The following is a 26,521-nucleotide window of genomic DNA, read 5'->3' on the forward strand; positions in this document are numbered from 1 at the left end:
AAACTCCTAACGATGTGGACATACTACAAAAGGGCCTCACTGAGACAGATGCCTGGTGTCAAAGCCATGGCCTGAAGCTCAATGCCAAAAAGTGTATTGTCATCCCCTTTGGTAAAAACTCTAACCATGAACTACCACATAAGTGGTAGTCTACTTAATGCCGAAAGTGTGATAACAGACCTTGGGACACAGGTGGACAGTAGTCTCTCCTTTGATAATCACATCGGCACAGTGGTCAGGAAATCCTTCTACGTGGCTCACCTCATCACAAAAGGTTTCTCATCAAAAAAAAAAAGAGGTCATTGTTCCCCTCTACTCATCACTCATTAGACTCATTATAGAGTACAACGCCCCTTTTGGTATATACCTCACAAGACATCTACAACAATTGGAAAGGCCCCAGAAATACCTCACAAAGAGGATTATTGGCCTCAAACAGATGTCCTACGCAGACCATCTCAAAAAACACCAGCTTTACTCCATCGCATATCGCCTACTCAGAGGTGATCTCTGCCTAACATACAAAACTATGTCAAACCCAGAGCTGTTGGACATGCTCCACTTAAAGAAATCCCAATCCCTCCAAGCTACACGCTCTAGGGACCTAAACCTTGTCACCACAATAAATAGAACATGCTGGAGGGATAGATTCCTGTCCCAGAGACTTCACATACTCTGGAACAGACTACCTATCTATGTCAAACAAAGCTCCTCATTAGCACTCTTCAAGAAAAATCTTGATGATTGGATGGGAAATAGGAAATTCACCCCAGGGATCACTTCTGTGGCTCTGCTCGACAGGGGCACAGGAAAATAATTTTATTGGGTGGTGAAAGCCAGGGTACCTTTTTGTCTAGGCTTATATAGGCCCTAGGGCTAATAGCCTAGTACCTACCTATGAACCTATGAACCTATGAACACAAACATATCAGGTTAAAACATTTTGAATTCTACCATTTTCTAACAGCATTTTCCAATGTTATATAAACAGTGGAAATGCCATTGGTCCCATAAGTAATACTGCTCTAGTATGCATTGTCACCCTTTTTGGGAGTTTCTCTTTCCTTTGTAATTGCCCTCTATGGATTTTGCATGTCTAACTGTGCATGCCATGGATTTTATATGTCTAACTGTGCAGGGGAAGAAGTGGTATGGCCCCATAAAAAAAAATTTATTTATTTTTTTTGGCAGCAAGCTAACTGGTCCACCATTTGTAATTGACTAATTGGCTCATCAGGAAGTTGGGAGTTAGAGCTTTTCTAGGGCAACCCATTCTGGAAGCCCGTCCTTGCAGCCACCACCCCTTGTTATATAGTAATACATCTTTGCATCAAGATCAAAACTAGTTCCAACTAAGGCAGTGAGAGGGAGAGAGAGAGGGAGACGGTGAAAGTCCTGACTATCCTTCAAACTACTGGGATTAATTTAATACCATGGTGTCTGTAGGACCTGGTCAAGGAGGTTGGAAGTGAACAGCCACTGGTGGCTGACCTCACCTGGGAGGAGAAAGGTGGCTCTCACCTCATAAGAGACACCTTGCATGAGCACTAGACATTCACCTAGCAGAGTTCTGAGCCTGGTGAGCCTATGTTGCCATTCATGCATTGACACTATGCTCCCAAGTGTAGATAGTAGGCCATCCCCAGGACCAACAAGTTGACCCACTCCCTACTACCTGACTACTGCAGGAGAATGGGAGGCAGATAAAATTTCTGAGCAGGCAAAATGGATTTCAAGCCTCTTGCCTAGCCCAGGAATACCCAGATCACTTTCTATATGAACAAATGAGCAGCTCAGTGAAGGTAGTGGAGAAAAAAATGGATGTTTAATTTGTAGTTGGTGACCCCTCCTAATCTCCAGCCTTCCACATTTTTCACTGGCTTTAGAGGTGTAGTAAATGCTTAAATTAAAGTTTTCGGAAAGCTGAACCCAAAACCAGTTCTAAAAGATGGTGTTACTACAATGTCCCTCCAAAAGAACAAGTAATCTGCCAAATTAAGGGCATATATGAAACTATAGGCTCAAGTACAAATACCAGCATAAATGTCATATGCCTGTATCTCCTGCTGCTTTTTTATCTTTCAGTTCTTTCTTGAAAACTAAGCCACAGCCTTTTACATCTACACTAAGTGTATATGATCTGTATTCAAGAACATCTCTACCACTTTTTTGTGCTTTCTAGTCCCTCACAGAGATTACACCAAGTGTATATGTAGTTTACACTTTGTGATAACCTTTATGATTCCCTTTCAATATTTAAGTCTGCAAGAAAATCAGTTGGAAAACTAAAATTAGGAGGAAGAAGGTGTGAGTTATGCTTGTGTTGTCTGTTCACTCAGAAAAGAGTACACTTGGTGTACACTTTTCTGCTATATTGGCCAGATTATCAAAATAATATTGCAAGCCCATTGTATCTGCTAGCACTATTAAAATAAGAAATGCAGATTTCCAGAACCTAGAGTTTCTTGTCCTCTACATCTAGAACCTAAACTCCAAAGGGTTTTATCAGATTTTGACCCTAATTTTACATTATGATACCCATGGTTCAGTTGTCTGGCCAAGTTTATTTTTAGCTGATGTGTTTCTCCACCAAGCTGCGCATAAAAGAGCCTGCTCTTAATTTCATTGTTATAATGGTCATGTGTGTTGTCCTTTAGGTACAATTAACAGTAAGTATCCTTCCCAGCTTGTTTTATTTACACAACATCATGGTGACTATAGTACAGTAATAGTCTTCTTAAAATAAACCTATTTGCATCACATAAATTGATTCTGAAAGTAGTTGGTCTAAATCAGTTCCCCAAAAATAAGTTAAACAAATCATATTTGTATGACCAGTGATGTTCACTAAAAGACTTTGCGTAAAAAGTATGGTCATGGAAGCCAGCTCCACTGCCAACAAAGGCTGAAGCCCTGACTTGGATCACTGAGCTCTGAACCATGGATGGTATAAATGTGGTGCCCAGAGAGAGGTTGGGTGGTCATTACAGCAAAACATTAATAAAAAAGAGCGCTCTTCGACAATAAATATGATGACTATTATGGCTGTCAGCAGTCCTTAACTCCTGTCCTAGAAGCCCACATGTATCTATATGCACCAAAGTTAATTGTTTGAAAATCATTCATTGTAGTATCCTGAATGTATGAGAACTTTAGAACTACATAAATTGCATCAGACAGATATGGGAGGGAGTCAAAGAGACCATTTTAAAATCTTACATTAGTAACTACATGGTAACAATAAAAATGTGCTAGGTTTCTGTATTGATAGGCTTAGCAAATGCGGTAGATTTTATTATTTTTGTTGCTGAGGTTATCTACTGTGAAAGTAGAATTTAATCCTCAGAAGAATAACATCAATGTAGACAAAATACTTGGGCTCAGCAAACACTTTATCTTTAGCTCCACTTGTTTGCCATCTGAGATAGTCCACTCATCTTCCTCTGTCATCATCAAGCAATGCAGAACAGCAAGTACAATGAAATCTTGTTGGCAGCACTCAGTCTTTCCTCTTGCATTCTTCCGTTTTCTCTCATATCCCCTTCACCAATTTTTCTTCTGCTTTCCTGCACATGACCTCCTTGGCCTTCTCTAGAATTCTATGGTTTCTTCCTTGACATATTTTTTTGTTCATCTGTCCCACAGTGTGCGACCTATTACCTATCTCAGGCACTTCAGCTACATAACCTCAAGCTTCCTTAGTGTATAAAATGCAAATCTTGTAAACGTGAACAGAAAAGCAATAAATACTATGTAAACATTGTTCTGTCTTTATAATATCTGTGTAACAAATGTATATCCATTATGCTTCTGTAGCTCTGAGATGCAGGGAAATTGAACCCTCATTGTGACTGAGGTGACCAGAGTTTGAATAACAGCCCTGGAACTGGATGAGACAGGCAATGAGGGAGAAAAGCAAAGGGGAATGGCCCATTTGTTTCTCCTATAGAGGGATGAGGGGAAGAGAGTGGTTATTGATATGCACATTGGGAGGTGTGATTTCTCCAGTGGAGAATGAAAAAAACACCTATCATGCCTACAGGGAAAGGAGCACGACTGCTTGCTGGTAATGTCCCTTGTGGAAGTGGAATACATTCAGTGTAATCAGCCACTTAAGTGTCTATGAGCCACGTTACTAACTAACCATTCACTGGCGGGATCCAGTAAAGTTTAAGAAGAAACCCTTGAATCATCCCAGTGGCTGCATGCTGGACTCTGTTTATCAACCATCATTCTGGTGATGGGGAGGAAATGGTCAATTGATTGAGAGTAGGCTAATTATCAACAAGCAATTGGGGCAAAGACTGTACAAAAAAAAAAAAAAAAAAAACTTTAAATCCATCATTAACATTCTTACCAAATGCAAGAACTTTATACTGAAAGGAAATCATTGTGTTTAGCTAAATAATCTCCTTGGACATTGTCTAAAATTAAAAGGAACAAGATCAGTATGCTGTACAGGACTGTCATGTCCAGTATGGTCTACCAACCCCACAGCTCTCTATGAACTACTACGGCAAGCCCAAGGTCAAAAGAAGAATAAACAGGCACTTTCAGAATCACACTGCCAAGCAGTCATGCCTAAGTCCTTTAAGAAGGGCACACAAACATTTTCAAGTTATTTCCAGGTGAATATCTTTAACAATCTTGATTTTGCAACTAAGGAAATTTACATGTTGTGTCTGTTTTGAACTAGTCTGGTCAGTACTTGTTAATTCTTTCCTATGACCAGTAAGATGAATCCAAAACTTCTTTTCAGTCATATTAGGATGTGTGTCATCTATATTAAGAAACTTCACACAGAATTGAAGAAAACCTTCATGAGGAGTGAACAGTTACAGACAGAATAGTTGTTGTTGCCGCTGCCCAGCCAGCAACCAGATCCAGATTATGGGGGTTGTATTTTTACTATGGAAAACTATTACTGCCACTACATTCGGCAAAGTTTGGAACCCCGACAAATAAAACAGAGTCTGTACTATACTACTGTACTTCTCTGATCACTGATAAAACATTTGAAGAGGGTGGCACACATTCAAATTTCCTGAGTTATGCAGCCTTCTCATATACACATATCTTGTACATATCACGACTTTTGCATGAAATATGAGTCCCTGTCTGCCTCTGTCAAGTTAAAGATCAAAGTCCTTGTCTACACTAATTGCATTAATCGTAGGTGTTGTTTTAGTTACATTTATTTAGCATTAAATCTAGATAAAAATTGCCAAATGTACTTTGGTAGATATCATCCCAAGTGAGATATGTGGTTGGGTGACCCCAATATTACTGTAGTTACATAATATAAAGATGTTGATATCACCATCTCCGATTTGTTATTTTCAGTTGCTACTACCAATTTTTAATTTGTTATACCTCAAAATAGCTTGATGCAATTTGCCATACTGCTGTGATTTAGCTTCACATCCAAAGCCTTATTCGGCTCATAAATGACTCTGCATCCCAGAAGTATGACATAATGATTCAGAAGTGTCCTACTGTCTTGTCCTTTCAGTGACCTACAATGGCTGTATTCTGTACTACTGCTTTCTTTGAAAATCTCTTGACAGTGCTTGTATATTTTTTCAGTGACTCCCCCTTTTTTATCAGTAGCAAGCTTCTAAAAAGATATTTACATGAGTTTGTAATGTTATTCAAAAATGCTGCTAAACTGATTGTCTTTGTTATACTCTCGCTTAGGCTGACTTGTCAACAGCTCTATCACTTGATGTTTCTGTTAATCATATTAGATTGAAAAATTCACACTTCAAACTGATTTGAGTATGCATAGAAAATATTTTCCTAGTTTCACGGCAGCCTATTTAGCTTTTTATAACCTATAAATATCTTTGTGCAGCTTCTCATCTCCTGTTCACTAATTTCTTGTGTAGCCGTAAGGTGTCACATATTGTGGCAATAGACAAAGTGGAATCCCTCAAGATTTGACAGAATGCAGAATTGGGTATAGACAGGAAACAGAGGAAAAGATGCTTGACCCATGTTTTCTTTGCAGTACTTCTGAGTTAGATAAAATAGAACAAAACCACTTCATGATGAGCCTAAACTGAACATTTGGATAGAGTTCTCCATTAACTGTTTTTTGTACTGATCAGAATCATTGCCTACTTTAAAAAATGTTCTAAATCTTAATTGTATAATAGTAATTGCGTGCACTGTTTTATTTTTTTTAGTTATTGCAATGTTTAGTCATGCTTAACATTTAACACTTACACCTTCCTAATCAATGGCTGTAGCAGCAGTTTTTCTCCCTAGACCAGCTCTGTAAAAGAGGCCCCCAGCTTAAGTGAAACACATAGATAAACAGATACATAACGCTTTCATGCCTACCACAGATTTATAGCTAGGAGGATACCCTTCTTTATTAACCATGATCATAAAGTCTATTATGAGTTGGCATGACTACAAAGCAGTCTGCTAGCTGACAGCAGTGCTCTAGCAAATCCCTTTGGGTATTATAAGCTGAATATATTCTAGAGGTGTCCTTTAACCTCAACCAGATTCATCCATTTTGTAAAACAGAGTTATATGCCCTTCATTGCTTTGGAAATCATCTTATACAGACTGTTTCACACAGAGGAACTTAAGAGAAAAAATTTGTCTTTTTATGACCATACCAACTCTGATATATTGTGTGAGAGGTTATTCACATCTGAAGGCATATAAAGAATGTAATTATTCCTTTTCTATCTTATTTATTTTTTACTAAGTTTTGTTTACCCTAAAATGGTTCAATGAGACAAGTCATAGAACATTCAGGAGTCTCCTACATAATAGCTGCAAGTAGGTAACAAATTATTAACACCTGTACATATACAAAGAGGCATCTAATGTAAAATAACCAACACGAGTAACATTTCTTTTCCTTGAAATAATAAAAATTAAACAAAATGGCTCTGTACACAGGCACATATCTAGAAATTAAGAAAGTTTGGGTAGAACATGCACTCAGTACAGTTCAAGAAGGCCTCAGCCCCAAGGCCCAGTGATATACATATATAGTTAATTATTAAGATTAAGAATGGTTTAACCTCCTGCTTGGCATCCCTATTCCAGCAACCACTAGAAAAGGGATATGTACCACCAGTTTGGAGGCATGTCCACGCTATATTACAACAGGAACACTTGTCCACCTACCTACTTAACTGAACAAGCTACTTGAAACTTCAACAAGGCAGCTTTAGTCCTCCCACAAGATGGGCATCAGAGAGAGAGTCTCCTAAATCTGCTGGCGAGAGTGATTTTACCTGGACTAATCTTTTGTACTCTATTTCTTGTTAGTCCTGTCACTCTCTGGGTCACAGCTGGGATTCTAGACCTGACTTGTGTTTTGCGGATTACCTCTGTTTTCATATAAAAAATGTCAGAAGTGGCAAAGCCAGATGATAAAGTCTAATCAGTCTTACTAGCATTTTGTGTAAAATAACTGAGAGAACACTACTGGTCTGCAAAAGAAATAACCTGATCATCAAAACAGCTGACATACATCAACATGAGCTCACGAATAAGCAATCCTGTTTGACTAAACTAAATAAGATTTTTTCAGAAGTCATTCAAGCAGTTGATATTGGTCTGCTGGTTGGTGAGGTTTTCTTTTATTTTGCAAAGACATTTGACACTACCATACAAGGTTATACTGGACACCATGAGACTCCATGACACTAGTGAAAATATTATTACTTGGACTAACAGCTGGTTGTGGAATAGGAAATCAGTAGTAAGAACAGAATGTGCCATCTCTCATGAGTAAAAAAATCAATAAAGGGTACCACAGGAGTCAGTGATGGGGTCTTTCCTATTCTTAGTTTTTATTTCAGCATTCCCAAGTGATTAAGCCAGCACTATGTTGTAAAGGTTAAAGCCCTAACTATTGCCTAGGGGACCTGAGTCTGATTAACTGCTTGGTGGTATGAGGTGTTGGCAGGAAGGGATGAATCTGCCCATTTGAGAGGGGCACTCATCAAAGATGCTTCCAGAAGGGAGTCTGGTCCACAGAGGGGACTAGCTGTTGGATATTGTTGACAAATGCAGGGGTGAAAGCAGGGAAATAAGAGGAGGTCACAATCACTCCCTCCCATCAGCAGTATAAACAGTTTCTGGCACCAACCCCCTGGATGCCCTTAAGATCCATGCTGACCCCAGCTCTCTCAGATATGTCCAGGAGAGGACAGAGGAACAGACAGATATCCTGATGGATGGGGGCACTGACACGGCTGGAATGAATGAAGCAGAGAGAAGTAATTATTTATGCTGGGCTATCTTAATTCACTGATAAAAATCGCAAGGGTTGCAGCAAATGTGCAGGATTAGGCTGACCTCCAGTATAATACTGATAAACTATTGGTATAACCTAATCAAAACAATGTGGAATTCAGTGCCAAGAAATACAAACTACTACTAATGGGAAAAAATAAGATCAACTACCTTTATGCTATAAGATGTAAGTTAATTTCTGATTGCATTTGCTTCAATGACCTGGTTGTCATTATCTCACAGAAATTAAACTATAGCTAATATATGAATCTTGCAAGCTAGGAAGATATACCTGCTATGCAATATGATACTGGAATACATTAACTCCAGAAATGCAGCAGTACTGATGCCTTCAGTCAATATATATTGCCTTGTAAGACCAATATTGGCACAGGAGGAGCTTTGGGTCAATCAGTGTTAACAACCTATGTACTGCAAGGGTACAAATGTGGTACTGAAAACATAGGATGTAAAACATCTAGCATATAAAAAGAAACTGAAGAATGCTGTATCTGTATTCCATTTACTATAGTTTTTATAGATGTGATTATATCCATCCATCCATCCATCCTCAACCCCTTTTCCCATTTTTACTTATGGGGTTGGGGTGTCACTTCACAGTGACAATCATCTCAAGCCAAGGTTTACACTGTCAGGAGGCTAGCCCTGCCACAATAGATGTGATTATATTTATATATGGATCCATAATCATTAAACAATGAAGTAATAGCTTCTTCTCCAAACATAAGGTTCATAAAACTCAAGCAAAAGTGCAAAAATGGTAGTTATTTACTCATAATATCATCTTCAAACTCAAAGATTAAAATGGAAGCTTTAATATTAGGCCAGCAATATGAAGGAATAATCTCCCATAAAACATCCAATGAGCAACAAAGCATTTGGGCTTTTAAAAAGGAAGTTGATCGCTGGTTTGGAGAAAGTGTTCTGGGACATGTAAAAATACTGACTAGCCTCATAAGGCCTGTTATGAAGACTGAGGCCTTCTAATTTCATTAAAACCTAACAATATGTGTTCAAAGACATAGATGGCAGCATTATTAGCCAACTTGCATAATACGCACTGAGCTACTATGCAGGAAGCAGTCATGCACAAGGATGTTGAAATTCATATTACAAACAATGCAGGAATAGGTGCATGCAAACGACCATTTACTGACATGCAAATGAAGGTGTGCAGTCCCATGAGTGCATAATGAGAAGCAAATTAGTGTCCCTTAAAGCAGGTCATGATTCATAGATGTAAGGAGCAGTAAGCATGCAGATAGTTGCACATCTCTGTAAAACCAAAAATGATATGGGAATTTGCAGAGCTGCAACAAGCACGAATGCCAAAAGCATCAACGGTGATCGAGCATTAGGACTTATAGTTTATAGAAGCCACTACTCTCACCCAGTATTGCAGCATACAGCATGACTGAAAATGGTACTGGCAGCATATCACCTACCACCAGCTAAACGACCTGTGGCTTATAGACTGTTGCTGAGTAGACAGTGAAATTGCACATATGTTGACTGACATGTATTGCCTGCAAACAGGATTGGGAGGAATGCATAGATTTCCAGTACTGGGGAACATAAAGTTATGTGTAGTACTTACTAGATTAGGTTTAGGAACTGTCAAACAAATAGAGAACATATCGGGCATGCCACAGGCATCAGCCTGTGGAATACTCAGTACATTCCATGATATGCTATTTCTGCATGTGATGAGCATATCTGTTTTTCCAAAATCATCACATTGTGCAGACACTATGACATTACTTGCCTCCCTGGAGTACTGAGTACTACAGACTGCACTTGTGGCAATAAAGGCTCCACCTGGTCTCCATGGTCTGTATTATGTCAGTAGGAAAGACAACATTACATCAACTGTCAGTTAATAAGCAAAGTCATGCAGGTTGATAACCACTGTGTCTGTAGAGGACTGTGGCCATGTCCATGATTCTTATAGTTGATATACAAGTCATCTATATTGCCATTTCCTACATTGTGAAATCAAACAAAGCCATTTAGTTGGTAAGTGCAGGCACTGTGTTAATTAGATATATACAAAGTGAAAGACACTGTGTACAAATATCTTGCCCAACCCATAAGGAGCCACTGTGTTTCAGGTGATGTCAGATTTCCCTCGGATCCCTGGCTGATAATGCCTATATGAAACCTACACAACATGGCTGAACTATAGTATAACACTGCCCACATGTAAACCAGAAACATTGCAGAGCACATATTCAACCTGCTGAAGGTCTGGATCTAATGCTTAGATACATCTAGTGGGTATTTTAGTGTGCCCATGCTACAATCTCCAAGATGTTCTTACCAAATGGAATACTAAAAAATATAGTTGCTAGGCGGTATGCAGAACAGTTATCTTTCCTGGGAAACTCTACACCTGTTGCACCAGCCACTGTCACAGCCAACATGCCAACTTTATCCAGAATCAAAATTGAGACCAAGAGATAGTCTGCAGCAACCACACTTACTCCCCACCAGACAGTGAGGTGGTAGCATCTAGTCCAGCTGTGGGCCCATGATAAGCGCACAATGAAAATGTGATGTCACACAGAATAAATGTGATACATGCTATGCTAGTTAAAGGATATGCTTGAAAGTCCACAGTCAAGTTGCAATATATATCGATCATCTCCACGTAAACCTCAAAGGAAGGAGAGTGGAGTGGGTCACAGTCATCATCATCATCATAATTTGTATAGGCACTAAATGCCACAGTGATATGTGCCTGACTTCACAAAATGGGTGGGTCTATATAGCACTAGAGGTGTAGCTAGGGTTTTATGGCAAGGGGTATTCGGTCTTAGACAATGGACTCAGGTGACATAGAGGAAAGATGGCATTACAGGACTGTGACTGGAAAGTGGTATCATTCATGCAAGAAATCTAGACAAAGCTCAACATGATGGAGGGACAAAGGCCTAAAAATAAGGACCCCACCCAGTTTGGGTTCGTGAAGGGCCGATCTTGTCTCCTGAATCTGATTGACTTCTTTGAATCAGTCTCCAGAGCTGTGGACGAGGATAAGGCAGTCGACACAGCCTATCTGGACCTTATCAAGGCCTTCAACACCATCCCCCACTCTGGAATCATAGATAAACTTACTAAGCTGGGCATAAATCCCTATGTCACTCGATGGGTTGCCAACTGGCTTACTGACAGAACCCAGACTGTAAAAGTAGCCGACTCCAAATCCAGCTCCAGAGAAGTGACAAGTGAAGTACCTCAGGGTTCAGTCCTGGGACCGCTCTTGTTTGGCATCTACTTTTCTGAAGTACAGGCCAACACTAAGGGACTCTGGCTAACAAAGTTTGCAGATGACTGCAAACTGGGAGCCATTATTGAATCCCCAAATGATGTGGATACTCTACAAAAGGGCCTTACAGAAACAGCTGCTTGGTGCCAGAACCATGTTTAGTTATCCCCTTTGGAAAAAAAACATGTACCCATGAATTACCACATAGGTGGCAGTACACTAAATGTCGAAAGTGTGATGAGAGACTTAGGGACACAGGTAGATAGTGGTCTCACCTTCGATAACCACATCGCCACAACAGTCAGGAAATCCTTCTATGTGGCACACCTCATCACTAAGGGCTTTTCATCCAGTAAAAAGGAGGTCATTGTCCCACTGTACTCATCCCTCATTAGACCCGTTATAGAGTATAACACTCCGTTTGGTATGTACCTCACAAGACATCTGCAACAGCTGGAAAGGCCTTGGAAATACCTCACTAAAAGAATCACAGGCCTAAAGCAGTTGCCATATGTAGACCGTCTAAAAAAACTCCAGCTATACTCTGTGGCATATCATCTACTCAGAGGCGCTCTCTGCTTAACATATGAGGCCATGTCAAACCCTGAGCTGTTGGACATCCTCCACTTAAAGGAATCCCAATCCCTCAAATCCACACATTCCAGGGATCTAAACCTTGTCATCACAATGAACAAAACATGCTGGAGGGATAGGTTCCTGACCCAGAGACTCCCTATACTCTGGAATAGACTGCCCATACATGTCAAGCAGAGCGCCTCCTTGGCCCTCTTCAAAAGGTATCTTGACAATTGGATGGGAGATAGGAAATTCACCCTGGGGATCATGTCAGTTGCCCTGCTAGACAGGGGTCCAGGGAAGTAAATATTGTGGGAAGAAATATCCAGGGAATTGTTATGGCTAGGCTTGTATAGGCCCTAGGGCCGATAGCCTAGTATCAACCTATGAACCTATGAACCTATGAACCTATGAAACATTTTAAATACTGCTTTTATCAACTTAGAAAGTTGTTAGAATAGCAGAATTTGTATTAGCATGGATTTTTTGAAGGATATGAAGTCTAAAACTAAAATGTATGTCATTATTTAGTGACTTCAATCTTTAGTGTTTTGCCAGAAAATCACAAATTTTAAGAAAAATAGATTAAAAATATGAGTAGAAAATCTGGACAGTCTATGATAACTGGACCTAATGAGGCAGGGCTAGCACCCCCTCCATGGCACTGAATTTTGTGCTACTATGAAAATCGGACTTGTATGGTGTCTACTGCTGCAGTGTCCTTTCTATGGAGGCTGGAGCCATATCTGGCCATGGTGTGGGGTGGTCGAGTGAGGTATTCCTAGACCTACATGAGCAGACTGTGTGTCATGCAGTGGCCTCCTATTGTGAGTACACCATCTATATGTTTGTCCACAGACATAAACTACCCTGCTGGACAGGGCAGTAATGATGGCACTTGATAATCTCTGCAAAGAGGTGACTATGGCAACAATGTGCCACACCCTCATGAGGCATAGCATGGCATCATCGTTTAACTCTATGCTGGATGACATCTTCATTGAAGTTAGCATCACACCGATCATCCCCATGTTGGCACGGGTGGCAGCAGACTGTGCTCAGATGAGAATCATGCACATCTGCTGACTGAGTCCTAGTACCATCTGCATATCATGGTGTCATGGTCTGCTATGACATGTGATGGTGCCAAGATCCCCTGCTAGGCTGCCTTACATTGGGTATAACATCAAATGCAGTGCGGTCATCTGCTGCTGATGCCACAGAGGGAGCAGTGCTAGTTCTTTTAGCCACCAGGGAGCACCCCATGGGGATACTCAGCACTCATGTGGTACAGTCTATAACTCGGTCATGGATGAAGCAATTAATTCAACCTGAGCAATGAATGGAGGACCAACTAGGAGGGTGAAAGTACCTGTGCATCACCTTTCACTTGAACTGTGTCTCAACATGTTGTCATGACCCAGGCCATACAGGTGTCACAATCACAGTGGTTTGGCCAGAGAATATACAATAAAACATAGACCAGAATAAATCTGAATATGCCTGCTGCTTGTGAGGCCCTGTGTTATTTTTACAAGCAGTGTTATAAAATATGCAGATACAGAACTGACATATACCTTTGTTGCCATTTCTGTATGCCTGCATACCTGACATACATACATATAGGAAACTTTGGTTCATGTGGTGTGCTAACCTACTGTATATGCAGAGCAGTTGTATACATATTTATATGTTCACTAACCTGGTGCAAAGTACTTTAAGATACATGAGGTATGGCCATTTCTGAACCAGTGCCCACTTATCCAGGTATAAATCCTGTGCCCTCATCATCTCCTGGCAAGGACATCAGAAACTGTCCTGCATCAGTTAGGCTTACAAAGGGAGGTGACCCCACAGTGGCTGACTACTCAGTCATTATGTTACATGCATTCTTGCAGTCCCACCTGATCACATCAGTGACACACTTCTGATATTACTGTATTGTGCAACAGTGCCAACAAACAGCATTGATATCATAGACCAGAGTCTCCCAGACGTGGACCTGCTCTTGTTGGTGGCTACCAACTCTTCCAAACAGAATGTGCCCATGGGCTCCGAATGTCTGCAGCAGGATCTCCTTCTCAGCTTAGCTGAAGCTGTCCAAACTCTGTTACTCAAGCCACCCTGAGGACATGATGACACCTTTAGAAGCAAAACACAAAGCTGTAGGCTGGTAACTGCTGTGGACAATAAAGTGCCACTTTTAGAGAGTGTGTCGCAATAGGTATCCTCATCATTACAAGTTCAGACACGGATAGGAACACAGTAAGTGCCATCAATATGATATGCTGTGGAGAGTGGGTTACTCCAAAGGGACCTAGGACTATTAAACAAAAGTTCAATAGTCCAAATCCACAATCACCAAACACACTTTAACGAAAGTGGTTTCACTGAAAAAGCGCTTTTGTTAAAGTGTGTTTAAAAAAAAAAATAAAACATTACTTTTAAGTTTTTGCCGGGGGCAAGCCCTCTTGCACCCCCACACCCCACTTTCTTAAATATTCTCACTTCGAGGTTGCAATACAGTGGGGAAAAGGGAATGTTCCCTTATTTCCACTGTAGTGCGATCTCCTCAACAGGCATACTTACACGAAAGTGCTTTTTGGTGAAAAGCACTTTCGCGCAAGTATGCCCAGCCGAATCTCTTTCGGTTATGTTGTCTTTCAGTGATCCGTACAGATCCCCTCCAAAGATACCCCATGCTAGTGAAAGAACAGATATTTCTACATAAACAGCTGTTCTTTCTGCTACAAAGAGTTCCACAGGAATATACAGGGAAGGGTAGGCTTTACAGACAGCAAATATATCATGGGCAGGGAGCACCTAGTGGGTTACAGGTGGCCTAATGGGATATGATGTTGGGGTTACACATAAAAAGCCCACTACAGGTATTCCCATAGCAAAAATACTCTGCACATCAGTTTAGAACATACAGGATACTGTAGGATTAGTCATTTGTGATAGTGGGCTGCCTTCCCACAGCTGAAGTGTAGATATGCAGCTACATAAATTACTTATATGCTATGTGCAGAGTAATCATAGAGCAAATTAGTCAATGTAAATATTCCCTGTTTCAAGGAAAAGGCTCATATCTATAACATAACTGAGACATACATCTCACCAGACTACTGCAGAACACTGTGTACCTCCTCAAACCTGTGCATTCTTTAAACCATGCTACTCTGTTTACAGAATGTTGCTCAGACTGCTGCATTGGTTCTGATATTGATACTTTTTTGATGCAAAATTTGCTATTTACAATGGTGGTACATCAGCAAGTATATAGCATTTGGCATGGTATGAATTCAGAAGCTAGATTCAATGTATTTCTATGAATATTTTGATAATGTGCATGGCTGATATGATTAGAGGCTAGGTTCGACTCATGTGCCATGCTCAATGATTCATGTATGCTGCCTGCATTGCTTGTGATTCAGAATTCACATGTCTGCCATGACTCCCATCCCACCAGCTTCTTTTACATGATATTTGTGTTGATGGCTGCTATGGGTCTATATCAAATTAGCAAAATTACTATTAATCGAATACCTCTTTGTCAAACTCACTTTGTTGAAACCCCTTTTTGTCAAATGATCATTTTAGTGAATATTTTCCCAGGGAAATGAACCGGTAGTCCAACTACCGATCGTCACAAAAAGCACAAAATTTCAAACCCACCCACCCCCCCCCTAAATAAATACACCAGCTCCGAGATTGCACTGCAGTAGGAAAAATGGCAAATTCCCAGTCATGGTCTACCGCATTTTTCCCGTGGGAAAATATCAGGTAAAATGATCGTTCAACAAAAAGGGTTTTCGACAAAGTGAGTTTAGCGAAGAGGTATTCGATAAATAGTAAGTTCGATGATATGATATAGACCCAGGTGCTACTGCTAATGACCCACAAAGAGTGTATGCCTACAAGATCTTTTTTGTCCTAAACAACTGTTGGAACCTTACATGGATCCATTTTGGAAAGTGGATGCTTGGTTTATACATGGCCAAGCTTTTAACTGATGTTACTAGCATCCCCAAGGCCATTGAAACAAATAGGCACTGTTGTGATGATCTCCAGTGCTACCATCCTAAAGATCTCTGAGAAGCAGCACGTGGGCAGAAATGTCCCAAATGGTAAAATAAATATCTGCCAGTGATACTGTTTTTCAAACTGTAATTGTTTATCTTTTTTCTTCAGTGATTCAGAGCAGTATTCCTCATAAAGGCTAGTTCCTCTGACAGGTACGAGGACATACCAGATAGGTTACCACGGGGACCGTAGCTGTGCTGTGCCTGTTCCTTGTCAGTATGTCATGGCCCTGTAGCATACTGTGGGGTAACAGATGGGTGTTCAGCTGTGAGGCTATGGAACCCATATCAGGCTTTTGTCATATTGCATATACCTGAAGTGCAACTGTGGTTTAAAGTTAGACTATGGGGAAATTTTTAGCCTTCTGTTATCATGCACATACATGGGACAGTGTAGTTCTTGCTTTACTGTCTGTATCTTATTTACACCTTTGTGTTTTGAGTCTTATGTCTTTCAACATTAGCAGAGGAACAGGTTAGCTAAGTTTGCTATTGTGGAAGGCAGTTGATGCTTTCAGCAGAATGGAGGTTGATCTGTGTACTACGTGCTGACCTGGGCTATATTAACTGTACTATTTGCAGAATACCTTCATTTATGCTGACCTTCCCATGCTGCTGGTCATGATGATAATGATGAGCTGCAAGTGCTTCAACTGTCATCAGCCAACAATACTGGGTACCAGGACTGGGAGTGTTCCATTGGAGGGGTCTGACCTCTCTCTCAGGCAGCTGTCCTGGCTCCTCAGTGTGGCAGGAGGTATGAGAGGTAGTTAGCAGTAAAAGGGCCTGAGTAGTTGCTACCATGCACCTCTATGAGTACATTTGTACTGCACTTGACCAGTGTGTTCCTGCATTGGGACACAAGAAAAGGGTGTGACCCCTGCCACTGGCCATTCTGAACCTTTCCAGCCATCTGATGGGTCATGCTGACATCCCTCACCAGGCAGTGTGCTGCTTCTAACCCAGTCTATTCCCAGTAAGGTGTATCCCATCCCATTTTGCCACAACCCTCCTCTTGTGTACTGCCCACTCCTCCCCATCACTGTTTACTTACCCTCTCTTTGTCTTTGTCCAGCCCATGTCTGCCCCTATTAGAGTGTTTGCACTGATCCCTGCTTGTCTGTATTGTTTTGTGTTTGCATACTCCCACTGTATATCAGTCCCCAGTTTTCTTCCCCTATTTTTCTATCACCCTCTCATCATTCCTTCACTATATATATATATATATATATATATATATATATATATATATATATATATAATATATACTGTAACTATATATATATATATATATATATATATATATATATATATATATATATATATGTGTGTGTGTGTGTGTGTGTATGTATTTATATATATGGTTTACTATCAAATGACAGAAATGCATTCCATCGAGTGATCATAATGCCGAACTAAAATGGCAAAATTTAAAACATTTTACCTCCCAAATGTCAAACATGGTAAAGCTGTTTTTTGACATTTGATATTTCCAGGAGATTAGTGTGAAAACCCATTTGCCATCTGGGACGTAGAACAGGAAGAGCATTTCAACATTGTAGATTTATCAAAAATTATATCAACATTACAAAACTTTGAAACTGTAATATATTTAAAATGGAGTACCTATCCCCATAAAAAATGTACCCTTCCTCCCCATAAAAAATGTACCCTTCCCCTCCACCTGCATTTCCTTTCTGCTTCACATCTGTTTGTACGCCTGCTTGCCATGCCCCTCAGTTTTATGCTGTCTTACTCTTCCCCATTCATGGGACCTGAAAGTGTCCGGGTCACAAGACACTAAGCATCTAATGTTGACATTGGGCCATAAGTTACTGTATGACACTTTATGACAGCTTGATGCTCATGCTACTTGCTGTCACCTAATCTTGCAGAATCTGCACTAGGCAGGATGTGATCGCTGCATTGCTCTGCAACCTACTTTTTGCTCTGCTATGGTTGGTTTGGAGCTTCCTTCTGGATCAGAAACCATTAGCATTAATGCCATTCATGAATTTACAGTTACTCATCTGCTTATTAAGGTTTGCTTTAAAGGGTTTTCAAGAAGATATTCTGCTTGATCTACAGAGGGAGTCTATTTTAAAGGTGGAGGACATGCTTCAGACCTAGCATGTCAGCAGGTATTGCTGATCTTACAGTGGATGTATCAACTATGAAGACAAAGAAGGTCAAATAGTAAGGGATCATTCTTGTATTAAAAGCTAGACACGGACTGCTTTTAGGAGCCTGTAAGAGACAGAGTAGGGGGGATTTTAGTCTTTTGGGATGAAGTGGCATAAACTCAGAGATTTTTCTAGTAATGAACTTTTAGAGCATTTCAAGTTATACAAAGTGTTTACAGATGTATAATAAAGGGGAGACACACCTGTCAACCTCTAAGAGCAAGAAATCTGGATAAAGCCATCACTAATGGGAGGACAAAGGCCCAAAAATAGGGTCACTTTTTAAATATTGCTTTTACAAACTTAGAAAATTGATAGAATTATAGGTTTTGTATTAACATGAATTTTCTGAAGGGTATGAATTCTGAAGCTCAAATGTCTGTCATTATTTTCTGACTAACCCTAAATGATTTACCCATGATTTGCCAGAAAACAACAATTTTATGAGAAATAGACCAAAAATATGAGACAAAAATGTGTATATTCTGCAAAGATCTGTACAGTTGAGAGGTATGGAAGGACCTTCACAGACCTAGAAGAGATGCTAATATATATATAATCTGTGCAAGGCCACAGTGGTTGATAGAGAGCTCATTGTCAGTGTAGGTACCCAGGATTCTAATAATGGTGGCTGTTTTAAGAAGAAAGTCACTGAGATGAAAACATTCAAGGAAGTGTTCTTTCTGAAGGTTGCTGTGCTACATTTCTTAGAACTTAGCATGAGCCCATGATTAGTGCACCAGGTGTAGGTCAGATCTTGACCTTGTTGGACAATTTGAGATTTGAGTATTATGAGGTGAACTGAAGTAAATGCCAGAAAGGAAGAGATCCAAGACTTAATCATGTAGGGCACTGCTATTAATATTTTGATAGCTACAGGATATATCCCATACTTGGACTACATAAGTTCATTCCATAAGCCAATTAAATATCCAGCAGCAAAGTAATGATTAACACTGAGAATAAAAGAGGTTCCTTATGATGCCTGCATGGGAAATGGTGCCAAAGGTTTTAGCAAGACTGAGGTAGGCAGTGAGGGCTGTTTTTCTTTACCTTAAAAACAATCAAGCAAGTTGAATAGGCATGACTTAATTTAACAAATCCAAGCTGATTGGGACTGATGGCTGGGAGGTCACCCATATCATTGTTTACTAGTCTGGTGATAATTCATATCAGCCTTTTACAGATAATTTTACTGAGCAGATAGACCTGTAGCTATTGAGGTTCACTGTGGGGCAGCCCTTATGAAGGGAGAAAACACCCACTCTTCTCCAAGTTTCAAGTACATTGCCTGTGGAGCCTCTAAGGTTAAACAGATTTAGACAAGTATAGGCTATGTGGCATTTGATACAGCCTGGAATATTGTCAGGGTCCAGGGGCTAATATTTTCACTTTTGGAAAGAGTACAACAACTTTATCAAGGGTGATAGCAGATGGTAAAATTGGGAGAAAATTGTGGCAGAGATGGGAGGGTGTTATACTTCAGATAAACAGAAAGACAAAACAATTTAACTTTTCCATTCTTGTTTTTACAAGCACATGAGACAGCATAAGCAATAAAGCCAGACATTGACTGACAAAGGACCTTCGAAGCATTACCTCAACACACATGCCTCATCAAAATTAGAGAATCTACATGTGCTGTACAAGGCAAAAGGACATTCTGGCCACATCAGAAACATGGTGATTAAATGAGATCTCAGTATCAATGTTGGGCAATTATTTTGATTCTGAGGTAGGATTTATTTGTTGCACTTCACATGGGTAATTAGTACAATAAATGGTGGTCAGACTGTACCATCATCTTTGGTCAACCAAGCTTTCATAACAGTGAAGAACACTATCACACACTATATGAAGATAAGTCACTTCTTACTGGCTGATACAATGTAAGTCACTCCAGTAACTTCAGGAGGCAAAGGTACTATCACTCCCAGTAAGTGCTATGGGGCAGCCTTGTCTACATCTTGGGAGGGCATTTACTCACTGACATATTTAGTTAAACATTCATGGACTCAGTTCTGTCTCTCACTGAATCTGCATTCCTCTCATTTACTCATAATACCTTCAACTTCAGAATTAAGTCTGTAAGCTTCCTATTTAGTGTTATTCACTGGACCATCCCTCTTTGTAAATTTCAGACAAACCACACTGGTGTCTTACAACTTCTGTGAGCCACTAGCTGAAAATTCTTTGTGGACGTATGTATGCTCAGGGACAGAATATAATTTAGAAACAGACTGAAAGCAACCCAGATTGTCATAGTCTTAACACATATATTATTTTAAGGTGTGTAAATCTTAGGATCCATCCTTCTTATAATATTATTGTACTCTTTCAAAATCATAGGATCCGCCCTTCTTAAAGAAGCTCCCTCTAAACAGCGATCAATATATGTGATGAACTCAAAGACTTGTATACAATGAAGTACCTACAGCTTGGCAAACATATTCACAAGTTACACTGTCACTCACAACAACCTCATCATCAGTTTATAAACTAATGTAGTCTCGATAATGCATTTTCATTAAACTTTTATATGGACTATATAAAAAAGGGAAGTGTGCCCAAATAATAAACACAAAATATGTGCTCTACTGGTCAGAAGGAGGCAGACATTTAACTCTTAATATTACCCTGTATATTACATGGTGTAATTGCCACATTTTTACTTCCTGTTAGTACAGGAAGTAATGAAGTATCAGTGCACATCACAGTCAATATAACATCACTTTAATTTCAACTTTCAATTTATTAAGGTGTTTTAATGGAAAGCACTATAACATAAAATGAAACATTAAAATATAACAAATCAAACAGACCAAATGGTTAATAGATAGTTTTAAGTATAGTCTAATATCAGAACTAGATTAAAATTGGAAAACTCATCACACACTATCAAAGGCTTTCTCAATAAGATAGGCTCTAAGTGTTCTATAAGAGCAACATTCCCAAAGTCACAAAGGTTATAGGTTACAGAAGTGAGGAGCCTTAAAGCTGTGGAATCAGTAGCAGCCCCTGGGATGCAGAATGTAATACCTATGTTGAACAATATGAAACAACCAGCTCCTTCTGACAAGAAGGATCCAAGTCATGAATGGACAAACAGCTAACACAACAATCTTATAAATAATTCTGTACTTAAGAGGAATATATTTCATCATATCATGCGTTAAGATACATGAAATGTAGTGCTCCCTCTAATTACCTAGTTATACGAGGACAGGGACAGCTTTCTCTGCATCCTCTCAATCACGCTGAACCAATGACAGTGCGAACTAAGATATGCTGGGGACATATTTTACTAGATAAGAGCAGAGACTTCTTTCCAGGCAGTCACACAGATACTTTATGGGAACTTGCTGTTAGCTTTTCTTGCCACTGATTCAGCTGTTGTGGCATGTTTGAAAATTGCCCCATTTGCACCAGTGAGGGCATTGTGAAAGATAAGATTCAAGACATCTTAGGTCATATACTGTTACAGCCTGAAGAACTGTCATGTAATGCTATCATAAGGTTGGGTGTAGAAACAAATAGGTATAACCTTAACATATAAACTGCATGAGAAATTCATCAAAAGCAGTATATCTGTATGAATATATATATATATATATATATATATATATATATATATATATATATATGTGTATGTATATGTATGTATATATATATATATATATATATATATATATATATATATATATATGGGTCTATGTTGCTTGATCGAAATTACACTATCTTGAACAAGCAACATTGAGACCCATTAAAGCGAAAGTGCACTTTCGCAATGGCAAAAAACAACAAAAAAATGCTTTAAACAGTATTTTGCAGGGGGGCTGCACCCCCCTACACCCCCCCTACTTAAATACACTAACTCCAAGATCACACTACAGTGGGGAAAAGGTTATATTTCCTTATCCCCTCTGTAATGCACTTCAGAGAACCAGCTTTTGCGAAAGTGCACTTTTGATTTAGTGCACTTTCGCTTCAATGAGTTTGATCTTCCGGTTGACGAAAAAGTGTGTTTTCGACAATCAGAAGTAGACCCATATATATATATATATATATATATATATATATATATATATATATATATATATATATATATTAAATATGTCCTGCTGAAGACATACGAAATGAATTATAAAATGGGGTTAGAAACTTTGTCTATATTTTTACACTTTTTGTCAGTATAGTTTCGCAGTAATGGTCAGATTTCTATAAATAGCTACACTATGTAATACTTGAACTACCATAAAAGTCTACATAACAAAGATATAAGTTAAAGAAATCACTCAATTCCTTCATTATCTGCATCCAGTCCTACCCAAATTTATGTGGAACTACAATAAAGGGTACTTATTCCCACAGTCCCAAACAGTCTCCATAAAACACTTCTAAACACCATGCCAACCAGGTTCTAGTGTATATAAACAAAAAATGGTCTTCCAAAAGACAGTTGAGTATGGCTTACTTTTTATGCAAATAATGAGATATCTACTCAGTGCCTACATCCACCCAAACCCTCATCACGTGCTACCAGAGATCCCAGTCTCCTAACTTTAGTTACTTATCACTGAGATGGTATCAGGAATCTGCTCACTTAAAAAAAAAATCCTTTTCTATTTCTTTAATTTTGGAAATTAAGAAAATCATTCATTATCATCTCCCATTGATGGTGGGGTGTCTTTCTCCTCACCTGACAGCGGGATGCCCACTGTCCCAGTGCTGCCTTCTTCCAGTTGGAGATACTGGTAAGTAACCATTCCAATGTACCCATCCTCATAATCTGTCTCTTCTTCTGGACACTCCTGATATTAATTAGGACTGACAGCAACTGAATATATTTCACGGCAGATTCCCCATCCAGCAAGATCCATGACACATTACACATGATGATGTATTGCTCAAAAATTCAGTAATTTCTTAACATTTTATGCTCACATTTACTCCTAATAAGTTCTTTTGTAAATATCATTATACACAAGTTGCATTACCATTAAAAATAAGTTTGCATAATGTAAACCTCGTATCAACCATACCTGCAAACTATATTTTCCAGAACTACAATTTGTAAAGAGGGGTGGCACCCCCGCCTAGTTACCTCAAATGGGGATGAGGTTAAGAGGGGCACCTATTCCCAATTGCTAATAGTATTAATGGTAAAAACTGTTTGCAGATATGCTTACAATTATGTGAATTGTGAAATGAGAGCTTCTGAAGTTATACTATCATTTTCGGATGGAAGGTTCAGTAAAAGAACAATGAGAAATGTACACTGCAGTTGAAGAGATGGACCCTCAAAATTAACAATGTAATAATCTAGCCCCAAATGATTAACAACCATTGAAGTTCTGACTGACATACATTCCATTTAGCAAATGTTCTTTCATATCTATGCCAAGTTTCTACATGCTGCCTCCACATTTTGCATATGCCTTGTATGGGGCCCCACCTTATAGGTCCTGTAGCCGTCACTGCACAGCACCATCTAAAATTTGAACAGATTAAGTTACCACTAACTGATCATTTGAAGCAGAACTGGACACAGATATTGCTATAGTTCCAGATAGTTGCCAAACTACATACTTGGTTTCATTCTGTTTATATTTCATTCTTTGTTCAATTACACCACCACAGGCCCCATTTTCCAAAAGACTATCTGTTTGAAACACTACTGTGAAATGCGCCACTACTTTGTGCAGTCATATACTAAAGGGTGGATTCTGCCTTTTATTGTCCTACTGTGCAGTGTCACAGCAAATACTTCAACAGGTAGAACCTTAAATAAGGATCCATAAAATGCCCCACTCCCCAATTCTGTTGAAAGTTGGTCAGATTGTCAGGTTATGGTATTTTTCTTTTTCTTTCTTTCTTTAAGTCTGCATTTTCAATGTGACACCATCATTTTTACACATGCTATTAACAGGGTATTGAAACACGAGGATATTGGTCAAGTGAATGAAAATTTGTATTTGTCCAAAATGTGTGTGCCTAAATGATTTTGTGCTGATTAGACTTTTGTCCTTGCAGTAGGTTGTCCTTGCAGTAGGTTGTCCTTGCAGTAGGGTACTACAGACTTGCAGTTGATTATATTGAGTTCAATGGTACACGGAGAAACATCCATTGAACTGTTCTATAAAAAAAAAGTCAGATGTGAAAAAATGTCAGTCTCATGTATTTGTTTTATTTAAGTTTGGCAAAAGTGTTTTCAAACTTTTGACTTGGGGCTCTTGTGAAGTGCATTACTGATGTTTAGTCATTATGTAGTTCTGTTGCCAAAGGTGATTTCACGCAGTAACAGGAGCATTTTGCAATGAAAGTTCTATGCCTCATGATAGACAGCTCTGTAATGGCTCTTTGGACCATCTGACTACAGATTTCACAGATTTTTTACTTTTTTTCAGTACCACAAATGCAGGCAAACTATTTAACATTGGCAACTCATGATTTTAATCTATTTACAGCTACATGCAGCTGAAGACATTAAGCATTTCAATCAAACAAGTGCTTATGAGACATGATTTTCTGGAGATAAGACTATGTAACTAGGATATTAAATAAAGAGGATTGAGAAAGGGGCAACAGTCTTACCTATTTTGTTTCTAAATTCTCACATTTCAGGAAAAGAAAAGTTTCTTACCTTTGTCAGAGAAGAAAGACGAAATCCTGTTATCTTTACTTTTCCAGCATTTTGGTTTAGGTAATTCCCAATTGCTAAAATATATTCTAGGATTCGGATAAACTTTGTGCTTTGTTTCAGCTGTAAGCATGCTTTAATTTTCTGAGTTATTAGCTGAAATAAACATATGCACAGAAAAGTGAACTGGAGAAGGCAGCTAAAAGTTACACAATCTCTCATGCAACAGAATTATATTTTGCTGTAGGATTTTTGACGAATCCTAGCTGATCACATATGAAATGCTGTCTGAATACAAACATAAGAACATAATTGTAAATATCTGACATAACTGTTGAAATGTTATGCAGCCAAAATTAACTGCAAGGCAGGTTGATAATTTGATCATTTATGTTATTCTAATATATATCTATCTAAATTCTGTTCTTCTATAACTAATACTAATTTCCAGGTGAGTATCCACCTAGGAGTGGAATTTCCACCTGCATCCCATCATCTGTATAATCTTTTCACTTGTGTTAAGGTACTGTAGAAAGCCCTTACTTTCTGCTCTATGTGCCTCATCTGTATTAATCCATCAATTAAATCACAAGCATTTCTCATAGATTATCACTGAAAAAGTTCTACCCGCCTGCCACAATCTATGCATCAAAATGCAACAACTATGCAACACATATAAAGGCAGCTAGATAGGTAAAGTAATTATGAAAACCTGGTATAAAACTTTCAAAGGATCAAAGTTTGCAAAGTAAATTATAACACTTTTCAAATCATCAAATTCTGCCTCAAATTATATTTAATTTCATCTGGCATTCATCTTCCTTAATCATGTTAGTACCCATGTTAGATTTATGTTGTTCCAGAATACCTATTGTATGAAAAATAACACAGTCAATAAATCATGTTTCATTTCATTATTCAAGGTAATACTTTTCCTACTAATAAAACTCTTATAGGTGACAGTAATTTTCCAAATTAAATGAAAATGTTAAATAAAATGTCTGAGACTACATTTTCAAATGCCACAGACATATCAGAAACTGACAGCGTATATTTTTATTTTATCTTCTGCATGTGTTTCACAGAAAAATGATAGATATTCTTCCTTCAGCATAAAGCTATCAGCTGTGCCATGTTGCAATAAACATAAGGAATACATTACCAAACTAATCATCAACATTCAACTATAAATAGCAAAATTATATGAATATACAAACATTTCAATGCATTATTCTTTTTATTTTTCTCTAGCCACTGCTTAATTCGTATTTTTTTTAAATTTAATTTAAAAAAAGTTAATTTTTTAAAGTGCATGTTCAGAGGTTAAGAAATTCCTATAATTCACTGTCAAATTGTATGTTATATTCCATAATGATTGCATTTCTTTATGCTGTTCTGACTTGTCTGTATTGTTGAACTGTCATGATGCCCAGGATAAGGTAGAGGAAGGTTCTAGGATAACAAGGAAACAGGCCAGCAA

The 26,521-nt window shown here is 38.8% G+C and overlaps 1 protein-coding gene across 1 annotated transcript in view; it reads right to left on the reverse strand.

Annotated features, from left to right (window-relative positions):
• LOC122816948 (formin-like protein 13) overlaps positions 1-26,521 on the reverse strand; it is a 1,087,038-nt gene that overhangs the window by 189,822 nt on the left and 870,695 nt on the right. Inside the window, exon 12 of the mRNA XM_044090042.1 lies at positions 25,045-25,197. Within this exon, the coding sequence (XP_043945977.1) occupies positions 25,045-25,197 (153 nt within the window). The remainder of the gene's footprint in view (positions 1-25,044; positions 25,198-26,521) is intronic.

The sequence above is a fragment of the Protopterus annectens genome, chromosome 12.part0, assembly GCF_019279795.1.
Source record: "Protopterus annectens isolate FY-2018-M chromosome 12.part0, PAN1.0, whole genome shotgun sequence".
NCBI classification, from domain to species: Eukaryota; Metazoa; Chordata; order Ceratodontiformes; family Protopteridae; genus Protopterus; species Protopterus annectens.